This window comes from Aquila chrysaetos, chromosome 4 (assembly GCF_900496995.4).
Source record: "Aquila chrysaetos chrysaetos chromosome 4, bAquChr1.4, whole genome shotgun sequence".
Taxonomy (NCBI): domain Eukaryota; kingdom Metazoa; phylum Chordata; class Aves; order Accipitriformes; family Accipitridae; genus Aquila; species Aquila chrysaetos.
This window is the reverse complement of record NC_044007.1, coordinates 12,897,429-12,912,647: the sequence shown is the minus strand read 5'-3', so window position 1 is coordinate 12,912,647 and position 15,219 is coordinate 12,897,429. Positions and strand designations below refer to the sequence as shown.

Below are 15,219 nucleotides of genomic sequence, written 5' to 3'. Positions count from 1 at the left end.
GGAGATTTACTGCAAACCATGGATATGCTAATCTTTTGAGATTTTATCTGCATCTCAAGTCAACTGTGTTCCCTTAGGAAAAAATTAAATACATTAACATGTATTTCATACCAGTTACTTTTTGCACTTGTCCTAAGTTCCTCTAAACTTGGTGTTGAATGAGTATAAATATGTAAAACTGCATACTCTGGCAGGATTTTAAGAGCATAGGTAGAGAATAGGGGTCTTGTGTAGCAAGCAAGGAGGAATGCCAGGTCTGCAGCCTGCTATAATTCTACATGGAAGTGTATGCTAGCAAGGCATGTCTACATGTAACATGGAATCTGCTTAGCTGCTTATGTCTTATGATACTTTTCTCTAAAATTCTATCTTTCAGTAAGGTAAGGAACTTGCAGGTTACTTAACCAGGTGGTGTTATGGATGGTGTGATCCTGAAACTGCCTCCTCATGGGAATGTTGGAGATTCCCAGTAGGTTTGAAGCCTTGAAACCATCTGTCAAACAGTCTCAAGTGACTTCTGTCCTAATGTCTTAGGTATTATCTCGGAGATAACACCTTTCTTGGTAATGATCATAGAGTGAAAAAAAGAAGGTGCTGAAGTGTTTTTTAAGCTGTGAAAACCAAACTTGTGGGAAATAAAACTAATCAAAAGATGGTCAAGTCAGTGCCTCCAAATACACATATACCTCTTAGCACAGTATGGGATAAACAGCAGTATGATAGCTGTCCTGAAGATTTTATAGCTTTAAATTCATTTTGCTAGGTCTTCCCTTCAATTTTAAGCCTCAGGCTTCCCTGAAGGTTTTGTGGAAGCCAAATAATGCATGCACCGATGCAGCTGAGGCAACTGTATGCTTATTTCATGCTTCCTTTTGTTTATTCTGTTTTTTATTTCCATAATGATTTGGTGTTTATTGGATTCAGGTAACACTTCAGAAACACTAAGTGTATTGGCAGATTAGATTAGCCTGTCATATTCTACCTGTTAAATCCTTCATTGTTTGTCTTGTTTTTAAGGCACTTTTTTCTTCCTTTTGCTTTTAGGAAGGTATTGCAACACTGGATCAGCTCCATGATGCTGGTTCTTCAAGTTTGCTTTTGCAGCCTATTTCTGCAGATATGGGTGTTCCACTTCCTGCCAAGAATCTCATGTTCAAAGAAGGTGTATTATCTGAATGGAACGGATGGTCCCCTTCCTCAGTTTTTTTCAACCACACCTAAGGAACAGGTCAAATAGGGATTCTCATGCATTGATCACTGAATGCCTTTCTTCTATTATGGTTAATTCCTAGTGCCAACCACTAAGAAGTGTACTGCTGCTGCAGCATAACCCATGTAAAGGTAGTGTTACAAAAATGTGTTGTGTTGCAGTATTGGGGAAGTGCTTAAACCCTCTAGAACTTGTTACTCATTACTGCATATCTTGCTGCAACAGAGAGCTTTTTAGCTGTCAGCACTATTTTTATCTTGAGACAATCTTTCTTTTATAACTAAACACACCGTTTCTAGGCTTTCTGATGATTGTTAAATTTCTATGCTGTCACCACAAAATTGCAATAGTAGTTTTCTATGTTCGTTACTCAGACATAAATTCTGTTTAGTTTTGTACTGTATTACTGAAAATCTTTCTGTACAAAGGTAAGAGATTTGGCTCTTCCTCTGAAAGCTCAGTGATACTGTTTAAAAAAAAAAAGTATCATGGTGATATGGGGCATTAAGAATTGTTGAATTCTGCAGTTCGGCTTAACACTGGGGCCTTGTGGAAAGAGATTTGGTGCTTACAGGAGGCTGAGTTAGTGCAGACTCAACGGCCTGCGGATGACTTAAGGCCACTTTGAAGATGAGTGGTGCACTTTCATCTCTGGTAGAATTTGATGGAGGTGCAGAATTATGGAAGGGCTGAAGTGGTCGGCTCTGTTCATGGGGTTCTCCATGATAATATGGATTCATCTTGCTCTTTGTATGAAACCAGGAGTGTCTGAGATTTGATCACACTGGGAGTTAGTCCCTCATTGTTATTTGAAGCTGGTGATGATTGCTGTGGGAAAACTCCTGATGTCATAAGTTGAGTTTAAGGTAGATAACTAAATCTGTCCTGTTGATTAATGTTTGAAAGAACAGAGCTCTTGATTTTTCACATGACAGTTGTTAGCAAAGGAAGATAATAGCAGAGGATGTGTAGGCAGAGACTTCTCTGCATCTGTTTTCCTTGAACCATTACCTGCTGATTATTACAAATGTTAACAGTGAGCTGTTTCATCTAAAATCATGTTCTGGCTCTATTTGTAGGGGATGATTTTATGTAGTGTGATTTCACTTTGTTTATATTAGGCATTAACAACTTTCTGCCAGCTTAAAAAAAGTCTGTCCTCTTTAACACACAAGGAGAACTGGAGATGTAAAATGTTAGGACTTTTAAACCAGCTGTCTAAAGTACTCTGCCAACTCTCTTCTTTACTGGAACTGCCTTGTTTTAAATAGTCATAATTAAAAATGAGACTTAACCATCCTGTCATTACTAGCCTACAATATGTAATGGATGAAGAATCTGTGGCATAGATGATGCTGGACAACAGCAAGGAGAAAAATGGCAACATATGGGTTTGTATTCTGTTCTGTATGGCTGTAAGAAAAAACATCATAGAAGTTTGAAAAGGACAAACATACCACGATAGGATAATGCAGTGTCTTCAGTTACAACTGTGAAAATTCCTTTTTTTTTTTCTTTTGCTTTATATACATTCCCGAAGTGTAAGTGTAGGTGTTGGGCTCTAAGAAACTGGAAGTCTGTAGTACTTCAGTTTGCTCAGTGCCGCTTTCTTACATCTGTTTTGGTTTTGTATTTTACCAACAGCAGCTGAACTTACTATTCTGCATATGTTACAGAGTTAGCTTATTTATATAAAATTGGTCATTTACACTACAGTGACTTTTGTACTGGACATGCATACTCTCCATAGCGGTTTTTTTAAGTTGCCTTATTTCCTTCAAAAGAAATTAAAGAGGAATTAGATGCCAATCTTCTAGAAATGGCAGAGGAAACATTTACTGTGAGAATTGTCATGTGGAGATTAAGCCAATATCTGGCACTGCAGAGGAGCTAAGCAGTGGTGATGGCTTACACCTTCAGTACTATAGATGTTACTTTAAACGCTACAGTGAGCTGTAGTAGATGAGCTAGTTTGGCGTATTGTATCGAATTTTGCCATGCACTGTCTATACTAGTACGTAAAGTGATGATAGTGCAAGTTGTGTGGAAGTTTGAAAATGGATGAAAATTTCTTGTTCTCCCTGCGTATTTTTCAGTGTTACTAAGTGAAGGATACCCTTTCTTATTACGTTGTCTAAAGTAAAGTTTCTAAATAAAAGTAGCCTGCTCTTCAGAGTTGTTTAATTCCCATAAATCTTACAGTTAATGGTGAAAATTCCAGATACATTGCAGTTTTTTAGAACTCAAGCCACTCTAATTTATGTGCTTCAACACTAGTTTAGGAGCTTAAATGTTCAAGTCTGCATATCTGAAGTTTACTGAATAGATTGCAACCAAAGAAGTTCGTAAAATACCTGAAACTCAACTACAGCTCCAGGGCTTGGGATGGTCCAGAGGCTTTACTCAGTATGTGACTATTGTTTTAAATATGGTGTAAAAAATAAGATCTCAAAGATCTTCATACCAAAAGAATCTATTTTATATTGTATTGCAAATAAAGACAAATTAAATCAATTTCTTTTCTTCAGGTAGTTTTATTGACAATGGGGAAAATCACATGCATTACACACTGTAAAGCTGTTTTAAGTTTCTATCTTCAGCAAGATTTTTAACTTGCAGAAGAGAGGTTGGCTTTGTGCTCTGGCACAACCCAAGTAGTATTCAGTCTAGATGGATATACCTGAAGATGTTCAGGAGCCAACTAGAAAGTGCGTTACGTTTGTTTTCAGGTTTTTTGATCATGAGTTATTTCACAGTTCTTTTTTCTTTTCCCTCATCGTTCTCAAATTTTCCTTTATTTTCTTGTTCAGTGTTCCAAATGGTTTGTATTTTGAAGGTTTTTAAAGTACGACTGTAACTGAATACAGTTGCGCTCTTCTAATGTGACATTGTTAATATTATACATTGAATTGTACAAAGTCTGTGTTCAGTTAAATTATTGGCACATGTAACAAATGTTTACAAATAAACTGTGGTGTAGGTCAAACAATGTGCAGAATCTTTCACATGCAGTAGTTTTCTTCTTGGGCACAGTGCTAAAATGTCACTCTGTCACTACAGTGCTCAAGATTACCAAGTGTCATCAAAGTATCTTTTTCCTGTATGCATGCAATTCTGCAGAAATGCAGTTTTATCAATGGAAACCCCTTATTTTAGTGTAGTCTTTTCCATGCTCTATGCTTAACCTGTAAGGAGAAGGGAAAATACAAGAGGATGGTGGACGCTATCTCCTTCAGCCACAATCTAAACCTGTAGTGTTTGATACTTGATATTTAAAGGCACTTGCGCTTGTGGTGTCTTACCCGTTTTCTTTGACTAGGAACTTGGAAGAAATGAGGCCAAAATTGTTATTTGTTTGTTTCTTTAAAGTAATCCTAGCGGTGTAATGGCAGAGAGTCTGACTGATTACAATATAAAAAAGAAATACAGACCTAGATCCTAGACGGTGAATGAAATCTAAAAACCTTCTTCCTGGGTTTAAATCTTCCATTATTCTATCTCAGATTTTCTTGAGAATGGGTATGTAACTACCTTTTTTCTTTTTTCTTATTTTTTTTTCCTTCCTCCTCAACCCTGAGTCCTTTTGTTCCACTTGAATACTCCAAATGATTGCCTCTTGCTTTGTCATCGTGATAGAGCCCAAGGCTCCTTTTGGACCACAGATGAAATGTATCTGGTTTTATTGTTCAGCACTTAAAGCTAATATTAATCCTTCCCCCATCCCCTAGAACAAAGCCAAGCTTTTTAATGCTTCTTGAAGAGGGCTTTGGGTGACTTTGATAATCAAGATGACTTGCTTAGGAACACTTGGTACAAGATGCCTTTTGGAAATGGGCCTTCTGGTGAGCTGGGACTGGGCAGGCTTTAGGAATTGAGCTGGGCTTGGAAACATGAAGTACTTCTGGGGCTGCAGTGAGGTACACAGCTCAGGGTTCCATCTTGTACACCTGGAGCTAAATGATGTTGCATGATGTGGTCAGGTTGAGCAAACTTGAATCACTGTCTTCAGGAGTGCAGGCTTTAGGGTTGCAGGTAACTCCTTGTATCCTTGATTCTTTTGTTAGATGGTTCTGCACAGCTTCACAAAAGTGAATCAAGTTTTGCCATGCAAATAGGGTGATGGAGGCATTAGTTGATGACAACTTTAATGAAATACTGATGTTGGATTCCTGCAAATTAATGGAGACCTAACTTGTATAAAGAGACAACAATTAAACATTATGGATCTGTGTCCTGTATCTCTAGGCTGCTGCTCTCCAACCTTTGCTTTCCCCTCTACCCTCCCAACCACTCAGGGAAAACTATTGTTCCAAGTCCAAGCAGAACTGAGAGAACCTCAAAATAGGTGCACAGGTGACCCAAGTTTTCTCCTAATATCTTTCTGTACAACAGCAATATAATTTCTTACAAGTGCTTATTTGTTGTTTTTTTTCCCCCTGCAAAGGATATAAGGGAAAGTGTGGTGTTTCCCCCTCACCCCCCTCTTTTTCAAATGAAGACAGTGAAGGACTGGAGCAGGCTGCCTGAGGTGTTGCGCAGCCTCCATCCATGGAGGTTTTCAAAAACAGACTGGATAAAGCCCTGAGCAACTTTATCTGATCTCATGGCTGACCTTGCGCTCAGCAGGAGGTTGGACTACAGACCACCTGAGGTCCTTTGCAACCTCACCTATTCTATGCTTCTGGTTCTAAAATACATGAAGTGATTTTATACACTTAAGTAGGGCAGGGTCAAATGCTAGACAAAATTCACATTAGCATAGCAGAACATAGAGCCAGTAATACAGCACAACACATTTTTGTAAAACTATAGTTCATTGCTACCAGACTACCAGCGTTAGACCAGCTTTATGAATGTGGTATTTGTGCAGTACCAGCTGCATAGAAGCAAATGAGCCAGTGACAAGAAAACTTAATGGCAACAAGAAGACTGGGGCTAGAGCCCAGGGCAGCAGCAAAGTGCAGAGGACCGAGACCTTGGAGGAGGAGAGGGTGGGTGGAGATGGGGGTGATCAAACACTGTGGAGCAGGAGTGTGATGCTGCTGAGAACAGTAGCAAGAAGGCATGTGGCTGCAGCAACTTGGAAGTTGTTGATGTGCTTCCAGGTTCTGTCTTACCTGCTGGTGTCCAGTACGGGGGAATTGAGTGCTTTCCTTGTCCAGCAGCACTGAATGGCTTCTGTGGCCTCCAGCTCTGGGTGTGAGTTTTGCTGCTGAGAAATGCACAGCACCGCTTCAGCTGTGGCTGTCTAGCAGTAGTGAGTTTTCCTTTGTGACTCTTGTTACACAGGTGAAGGCAGAAAGGTTTTTTGGTGGTTACTGGGCAGCTAACCTGATTTCCTAACCTGAGAGTTGGCTGCTTTTTTATTGACTTTTCTGTCCTATTGTGTTTGGGGTCCTCCCCCCCCCCCCCCCGCCATATGAAAGAAGGAAATACTAATGAAGTGGCTGCATCCTTTATGTCTAGACATAATGTGCCTGTAGGAAGCATCCCAGCTGAAAAAAAGCACCATGAGAAACTGTGAAGAGATCTGTTGTAAGGCTTTCATAGGTTTTTCTGTTGTGTCTTCTGAATTGCTTCTGCATTGTATGAATCAGTGATAATATCACTTGAGAACAGTGGTTTCTGTGTTTGTCTTGTTTCAACCTATTTGCCATTTTGTTTGTAAGTGATAAGGGTTTAGTTCTTTTATGATTTTACCATCGTAAGACTTGAACTTGTTTTTCCTGGGCTGTAGCTTTTGTTTGCTTTCTTTCTATAGACAGAAAATCTATTGCATTTTCTGCGATACCTATTTTCTTCTTGATGTTTTGTTTCCTGTGTGTTTCTGTGCTGCAGCCTCGGCTTTTTACACGCGGCTGGCCTGCACGTCCCTCTTAGTTGCTTTACACTGTGCTTGTCGTGCGTGTGCAAAATCTAACTTTGAATCTCTGCTTATGTCTTTCCTGTTATTCATAATGTTCATGTGTTGTTTTTTTTCCTTTTCTAAAGCCTTTGGCAAGCTGAAAGCTTTCTTTCATTGCAGTTATTGCCTAAAATCCTGTATGAGGGTGGAGGGACTTCCGTTATTCTGTTTTCCACCACACGTGGGCTTTTACCCTAGCTACAAGTCTGCTGCTTACAGCGTCTGTTTGAAGGGTAGCATTGCACACTTTGATAGCTCTAAATGTCTGTGAGTTATCTTAGAAGAAGCTGCTGAATTCAGACACGGGTTCTGATTGAATGATTTGGCTTGACAAGACACTGTTTTGTTGTTTCTTCAATTTGTAAGTGCGTTGCTTCAAAAGGTGCAGGACAGTGGGGTCCCTAGTCCTGGGAAGAGAGATATTTAGAAACAACAGGAAGAATTAAGTCAGTTATCAGGAATAAAACGTTCCATGTGATATCTATGCTAAACTTGCAGTGATTTGTAAACTATTCGGTAGCATATATAGCCTGTGACACGTATAGCATGTATATGAGCTACGAGGTTTAGTGAATAGAGTCCAGCAGTGTTGACTGAAAATAGTTGTTGCGATAGAAGGAGTATATTCAACTGGGAAACAGAAATGGAAACGAGAAGAAGCTAATGACAAGAAGGGGGAAGGAATAATAGTCTAGAAGAAGTGCTGGGAGAAGGGGGGAAAGTGTCTGTCTGACCTGTTATATCCTAGAGCTCCCTCTTACAGAATTGAGAAATGGAGACACACCTCTTAAGTCCTCAAGGACCATTCCTACCCCCCAACAACTGGGAAAGAAGTTAGACACAGAAATGCGAGGTGCTGAGGGTGTGAGCAGACTGGGAAGCAGGGAGTAGAATAGAATTGGAAAGTACTCTCATGGCTTATTTTTCCAACTCTCTGAACTCCTTCAAACAATCAACAGGAATTGGCCTGAATTGTATTTTCACCTGATGTATAAAAACAAAACACATTTTGAAAATGGGTGATGAGGTATTACTCCATTACTCAGATCAACTAGCTGTCATACTCTGAAATCATATGCTTTAACTGAACCGTACAGTGTGAGTGATGTAATAGCACTTACCAGACTGAGGTTTCTAGACACGCAAACGTCTTGCCCTGTAGGTGTCAGCACTTCTCTTGTTATTGTCTTGCCTTCCAGCAACAGGCAGCATGTGGAAAAACCAGTGGACTTGTTCTGTTCTGTTTTGGTTTGTGGTTTTGGTTTTTTTAAATTTAAAGAATTATTCAAGTGGATGTTCTTTGCTAGTGAACACTACTGAAGTAAGGCAGTTTTATATAATTAATAGGCAGAGCTCTCCATACTGGATAAAGAGGGTTCAGAAAACAGACTTGGTTAAAAAGTTACTTGCAGAATATCATATAGCTGTTTATAAAACTATCTAAATAATAGGACTAAGCCTTTGGCAAATACTGATATGATAAATGATATTCATCTGTTGTAATGAACTTGTTGATTCCATAATCATTGCTGTATATGACAGCATCTCTTAGCTCCAGGTTGGCCAAGTTCTGGCTTTTGAAGCAGAGCCAGGAACCTCTGAGAAAAGGATGCGGTGTAGGACTTTGTTACTCCTTAGGTGCAACTGGTTCAAATTCATGTTTGTTTGTCTGTCGTAAACCTAACGAGGGCAGACTTAACTCTAACCTAGCTTTCCTTGAGAACTGGAGTCCAGCTCTGGAAAGTGGTTCATCACTGAGTAAATGTATGGGACTCAAGTGTCTGGGGAACCTGGCTCTGAGACACCTTAGAAGCAGGAGGAGGAGTGTGGTTTCAGCCCAGTGCTGTTTACATAAGATTTTTTTTTATAATCATGGTTGGGAGGATGGAAGAATGAATTTGAATCATCTTTTTAATGCATACATAGAAAATTGGCATGGTGCATCTCCTCTTTCTCAGACTTGGTACTCTCTCAGGTGCCTGGCAAGTCTGACAGTGCTAGTGTAGCCATTTGATTCAGAAATAGATTTGGGATTTTTATTCGGAAGATTGCTGAATCTCAGTTTTGTAGCATTCCTTGCACTTTGTTCTGCGTTGATCCTGGCTGGCAATTTGTCTAGGCTGTCTCTGTATTTCTGACCTTGTGAATTATCGAAGAGAGCTCTTTTCCTTGGTACTAGCTTCCAAGGCAGTCTGATAAAGTATTATTAGCTGAATTTCCATGTGGCGGGTTCTGAAGTATCAGTTTCTTTGGCTAACAAATCTGATTATGTTGGTTCCTATTCTTCATTGGACCGACATTTCTTGCCCTCTTCCTAGAGAGCTGATTTTACAGCTATGCAGAATGTATTCTGAGGGGACTGAATACATGTCAGTGATGAAACTGAAGGTTTATGCGTGGTAACACACATGTGATAGTGTGTCAGAAGGAGATACTGTGTTTTCATTTCTACTCTGTAGAGCAGATGCATCTCAAATCCATTATTAAACAGATGGTAGGTTCTATAATTGAAGTGCTCTGTACGTTTGTCTTCAGGCTAGCTGTACAGGACGTGAAGGTGCTGTGGGGTATGAGTGAAGCAAGATAAAATAGAGTCAGTTCCTCTGGACAGGATGGTCTGGAGATTATTTTTTTACTTGAGTTCATGCATTGAAATAATGAATTTATCTATGTCAAGCCTGCAGACTGAGTTCATGGAGCCAGCACCTCCTGGGGACCTACTGAGCTTGTTTGAAGTGAGGTGAGTTGGGTGAAGGCAGCCCGCCCCGTGCAAAGCCAGCAGCAGCGGAAAGCTCGGCCTTGGCTACAAGATATACCCTTGAGGCCGCGTAAATACAGGGGGGTGCCTGAGTCAAGCTCTGCTTATGGAAACCGATGCAGGACAGCGAGTGAGAGACACCCAGGTCAATCAGCTTGTGCCAAAGGAGGCACCTGTGTGAAGCTGCGCGTGGACGCCTTCTCTGCACACTTTGTGCAAACTTGCACTTTAGACCAGCAAAATTGGAATTGGTTGGCAACTTTTTACAAGCAGTCCTGGATAGGAAGTGCTGATTTGCTGAAAGGGAACTTCATGGGCCTGAGATGCCTGTATGTGTGCGATGGACCCTTTTTCCCTGCCACAGAGAGATGTCTGCGGGGCACTCAATCCCTGCTCTGAGCCAGGTGTGCTGTTACTCTGAAGTGGTATGCTCTTCTTTGTTGTAACTAGTATAATTCATATAAATAGCTGCATATTATGGAAAGAAACTCTGTAGTCCGCAATTAAAAAAAAATAAATAAAAATCAGCATCCAATGTAGAAGAATTGTTTATAGTCCTTGCTCTGAGTTGGGCAGAACAGCTGCTTTGTTTACCAAGGGAAAAATCTAAATAATGCTTTCTTAGGATGTAGAACAAACTGTAACTTTTTGTAAAATGATTTTTAACTCTCAGCCAGTGGTACCACTGTCCTGCTGATACTGGAAAAGTACCAATTGCTGCTGACAGGGTTTTAATAGGATGCAAACAGCAGGCAGGGCTTCTCCAATCCAACAGAGAGCAGTCTTGCATTTAAAAAATGAGACTAATCTATTGCAGAGAAGTGCTGTTGTGTCTGCTCGTCCTAGGTTCGGAGTGAGAGCAGCTACCCAGAAGCTCTTGATTTCAGAAAAATGTACTTTTGTTTTTGTAAACAGGCCCTCTCCTCTCCTATCCCTATTCCCGGCTGAATCTCCATCTGCAGAGAGTGGATGAGCTTGTGAAGGCGTTAAGTTTCTGACAGCAGCTCCTGGCTTGGCTTCTTGCATTTACTTTATCTTTGCAAGTGCTTACAGGGCAGAAGTGGCTTCTCGCTGTGTGCTGGTGCGGTGCCTGCAGCAGTGGTCCCTAGCTGTCCACCGAGGACCCTGGGAGGCATCGGCGTGGTGTGCCCTGCAAGCCGCATCCCCACCCGGCCGATTGCCTTTTCTCAAAGATGGTGAGTTTGTAGTGTTCAAACAGCCCAGCTGCCAACCTGTGTGTGCTTGCTTGCAGTCAGCGTGCAAAGACCATCGCTCCCCTTGCGCTTAAAAGGGACCCCTGGACCACTTCAGCAGCACAGCCCAAGCAGATGTCCCTAAAAGCAAAGTTTCATCCCTGTATCCTACCCCTTTGCACCATCCCGTACTAGCAAAATGAAGCTGGATTCCCCGCTGCTCTCGCAGTGGGGTGGGTGTTGGCTGGCTTGTAAACCCAAGCTGGTGGCACGGCGTGACGGATTATCTTATGTCATCTGTAAACAGGTGTCCCCTGGGCTCCAGGTTATGCTTTGTTTTCTTCTGGGCTAACAGACATACAGTCAGGTAATATTTTGTGGGAGGAGTGAAGGAGAGAGAGGAAGAAATGATTCTTAGTGTGTAGATCTTATTAGACTTTAAGAAAAGAAACTTAAGAATTTTTAATGCTCTTAATAGATTTCCATTTGCTTGAGGAGAGAAGAGCTCAGGTGGATTTAAAATATTTAGATGATCAGTTTAGTTTGATTAAACACTATGAGGTCTGCCACTGAAGAAAGTTGCCATGACGGAAAAAAATCTCCCCTTCTGAGACCAATTAGTCTGTGTTAAGCTCAATTAGCAGCGCTAGTGTGGTGATCCAAGGGAAGGAGTCTGACACTGGGATACCTCTGAGCTCTTAGCAGGGCTGCAGGGGAAGAAGAGTAGAAATAGATGGTACTGTGCAACTGAGGGGACTCGCAGGAATATTATTGCTATTGCTGCTACATTTCTATGCCGGGACTGCTGGGCCAGGATTGCTTTTGCAGATCTTTCCACTCCATTTGCTCCAGCTCTGCTGTCAAACCCACGACTTGCTCCATGTTATTATTCCCGCACATAACAGCTCTTTGGAAAGGGTTTTTCCCCATGACAGAGCCGCGCTGTGTCTGTCAACCGAGGCTCCTGCCTGTACCCAGCTGCACGCCTCCCCTTCCCACCCACAGCGCCTTTAGCGTGCTGGACAAGAAGAGACGGAGATGAAATGCATCCCAAACTGCTCCTGACCATCTCAGGGTCCTGTCTTCTCAGCTGGCTTCAGAAAGGTCTGTGCAGGGACCTGGGGCTGGAAGGGACAGCTGGGCCACTGGGCAGCCACGGCCACTGGGTGTTTAATAACCAGCAGAGAGGACTCTGATGAGCTGTACTGTCTCTGTAAGAACAAACTGTGTCTCCTGACGGTATGCTCTGATAACTGAGTCTTTCAGAGCTGCAAAGCTGTATGTAGCCGTTACATTTGGAAAGATTGCTCCGTGCATGAGAAAAAATTAAGACTGATGTTGGCAGAAGCCTTGCAAAGTGTTAGAAGACATGGAGGGTTACACATGGGGAAAAAATGCAGCAAGCTTTTTTTAACGCCGTGGACTCCTTTTAACTGTTAGGTTGTATTTGTGTCACTGAAATAAATCTTTCCAATCATAATCACTATAAAGTTTAATTTTTCTAGAGCAGGGAATCAAACGGCATCTCAGGAAGAGGATAATTATGCTTCAAAGTAGGAGATGTCATTCTGGAATAGGGTTATTTTTAATCTGGGATTAGGTGCCCCCATGGGGAGTTAGTGACATACCTGAGCTGCCTGATCACTGCTGGAGCATTGCTTGCCCCTTCCTCTGTCCTCATGTGGTCTTACAGGTTTCATCTGTTTAAAGTTTGCTTTGTCATACATTATGGTCCCCGAGGTTTAAAAATAGGAGCTAATTTAATAGCAAGCTTTAAACTGCCAATCAAACTTTACTTGCACATGAAGGGAAAAATGACAGAAAATGTCAAATGCTTCAAAGAAGTCTTCAAATGAGCTTACCTGTCAAATAAGTTGGGTTTTGGTGGTTTTTGGTGGTGTGGTTTTTTAATCATCATATATGTCTGGTAAAGACTGTAGCTATCCTCTGGGATCAGGCTTAGCTTGAAAAAGAAAGATTTTGCAGAACTGGGCTCCTACCTGCAAACCAGCTTTGACTTTTGCAGATAAATTTATTGACAGGTGGGATGCAACCAGCCCTTCCTGCCTCCCATTCCCTGTTCCTCAGCAAATTTCTGCCCCAGGGAGCTCTGCAGAGGTTGGACACCCTGCAGAGTTTGCTCTCTGTGCAAAGCTTCTCTGCAGGGACCCACCTCTGTGCAGAGACTGGTCCAGCCCAGCTGATTTCAGCCTGATTTAAGGGATTATTAAGAAGGAGGCTCCAGCTCTTGAGCTCACCTGGTCATAAGTCAAAGCAGTGGGGTGGCCGAAATGGTGGCCAGCCAGGCCTTGGCGGTGGTGACTTCGTGGGTGACGTGGCCACAGTTGACTGCCACAGTTGAGATGTGCGCGGGCTGAGCATGTGTTCCCGTGCCTTCGGTTTTTATAGTCTTTTTATCGTCTTTTCTTTTAAAAAATGTTTAGAGGAGGAGGGGAGGGAATGGCCTCTGACACTGAAGTGTCACTGGATATCACTTCCCACTTGGGAATATTTCATGGAGGGTTTTGGCTTTTTATAGCGGCTCCAGTGAGCCAGTTTGCTGTCTTCACTTCTCGGACATCCAACACATGCGGACAGCGGTGGGATGAAAAGGTTTCCTCTTGGGTTTCATAGGAATCCTAGCAGAAAATGTAAATGTCCTTTCTGAGCGTGGTTTGCATATATTTAAAATGTCCACCGTGGGGATATATACCTCTCGTCTCCTTGCCATGATCCTGTAGCTGGATACCTAATGGTCTCCTGGCTTCAAAGGCCAGTCTCAGGAAAGCACTTTCCTGAATTATCTGGGGCTATAGAGTAATTACAGCCTCTGACTTTTACATTGACAAAATGGTCGGAGTTTGCATTTGGGGAGCACTCCGCAATTCTTTTCTGCCCTGATGTGAATGATTGGCACTGGTGTTTTTTACTGGAGATGAATTAGATTCATTTGCTGACTTAACTGCTTTGCAAAACAACAAAAGTGGTGTCCCCAGAGCAGTTTTGTTTTTTCACATAACACTGGCAGCAGTGGGCGGAGGGGGCAGGCTCTGCCCCTTGCTGCCTTTGGAAACATCCTGCTTTGGAGCAACCGTGGGAAACGATCAAAAGCAAATTTCCTTGCAGCAGATCAGTTTGAAAAGGCTGTGGAAACTGAAGCTGGTTATTTTCAGGAGGAAAACTGTTATCACCAAAGAGTAACATGAATTTCTTTGTTTCGGTCTTTCTAAAGAAGCTCTGCCAAGGTGGACAGGGGTACAAGCAACATGGGTGTAAAGAGGAGGGCTGACACATCTGACCTGAGCTCGGATAGCTTGTACGAGTGTGGAGCTTCTCCCTGATGCCCCCGAGACCTCTCAGCAATTTGTTTTATTTCGGCAGACTGAGGTGCTTTAGGAACAGGCAATGTGCTTCCCTTGGAGGGGCACTTCTGTATGCTGTCAGGGTGTCAGACCTGGCTCCCGGGTGAGAGGCAGCGCTGAGCGCCGTGTCCATAGCCTGGAACCACAGGGCACCCACGGAGAGGCGGTGGCATCCTTCGCAGCCCCTCTTTGCTCCCTGCTACATTCACAGTGAGGTGAATGTAGTGAATGTTGGTGAGGAAACAACAGGTTAAACGGGGCGCAGGAGCTCAACTTCTGACATTAGCACTGCTGCTGGCTTCCACTGGGCCTTTGCAAGTTGCTTTGCTGCTTCTTTTCTCATCAGTGAGATGCAAATCCAACATCACCGGCCTCGCTGAGGGGCCGCGAGGACTCGCTGCCATCGCCTCTGCAAAACCTCTCACGGAGGAGTCGGGTGCTGTAAGAGCATTTCTGTTGCTGCAAGTGCAGCGGAGAGAGCCCGGCTGAGTTAGTTGCGTGCTTGCTCTCCTGGGGACACTTCAGCACAGCCAGGGCTTGCTGGGTCCTTGGGCTCCCTTCTGCCAGCGTTAAGCTGCAGGAAAGCTGCTAGCTTAAATGGGGCTTATCTTAGGTCTTTGCGATTTCCCCAGCAGGTTCAATTTCCTTCCTTCAGAGGACTTCAGCAAGGCAGCACTTAGGGAGGCTGGGCTGCAAAGCTTAGCAGCATGCCTGAGCAACCTGACCTATTTAAAATGCCTATCTAATATGCTTAACACGCAGCTCATCAGGACTAGCTGGGGTTAGGTATG

The 15,219-nt window shown here is 42.6% G+C and overlaps 1 protein-coding gene across 2 annotated transcripts in view; it reads left to right on the top strand.

The window, feature by feature from the left end:
- Positions 1 to 3,724, top strand: part of FAM91A1 (family with sequence similarity 91 member A1) — a 28,029-nt gene extending 24,305 nt beyond the window's left edge. For both annotated transcript variants that reach the window (XM_030011544.2, XM_041122990.1), the window contains one exon: positions 1,045 to 3,724. In XM_030011544.2, the coding sequence (XP_029867404.1) occupies positions 1,045 to 1,221 (177 nt within the window). In that variant the 3' untranslated portion in view covers positions 1,222 to 3,724. The remainder of the gene's footprint in view (positions 1 to 1,044) is intronic.
- Positions 3,725 to 15,219: the final 11,495 nt, after the last annotated feature.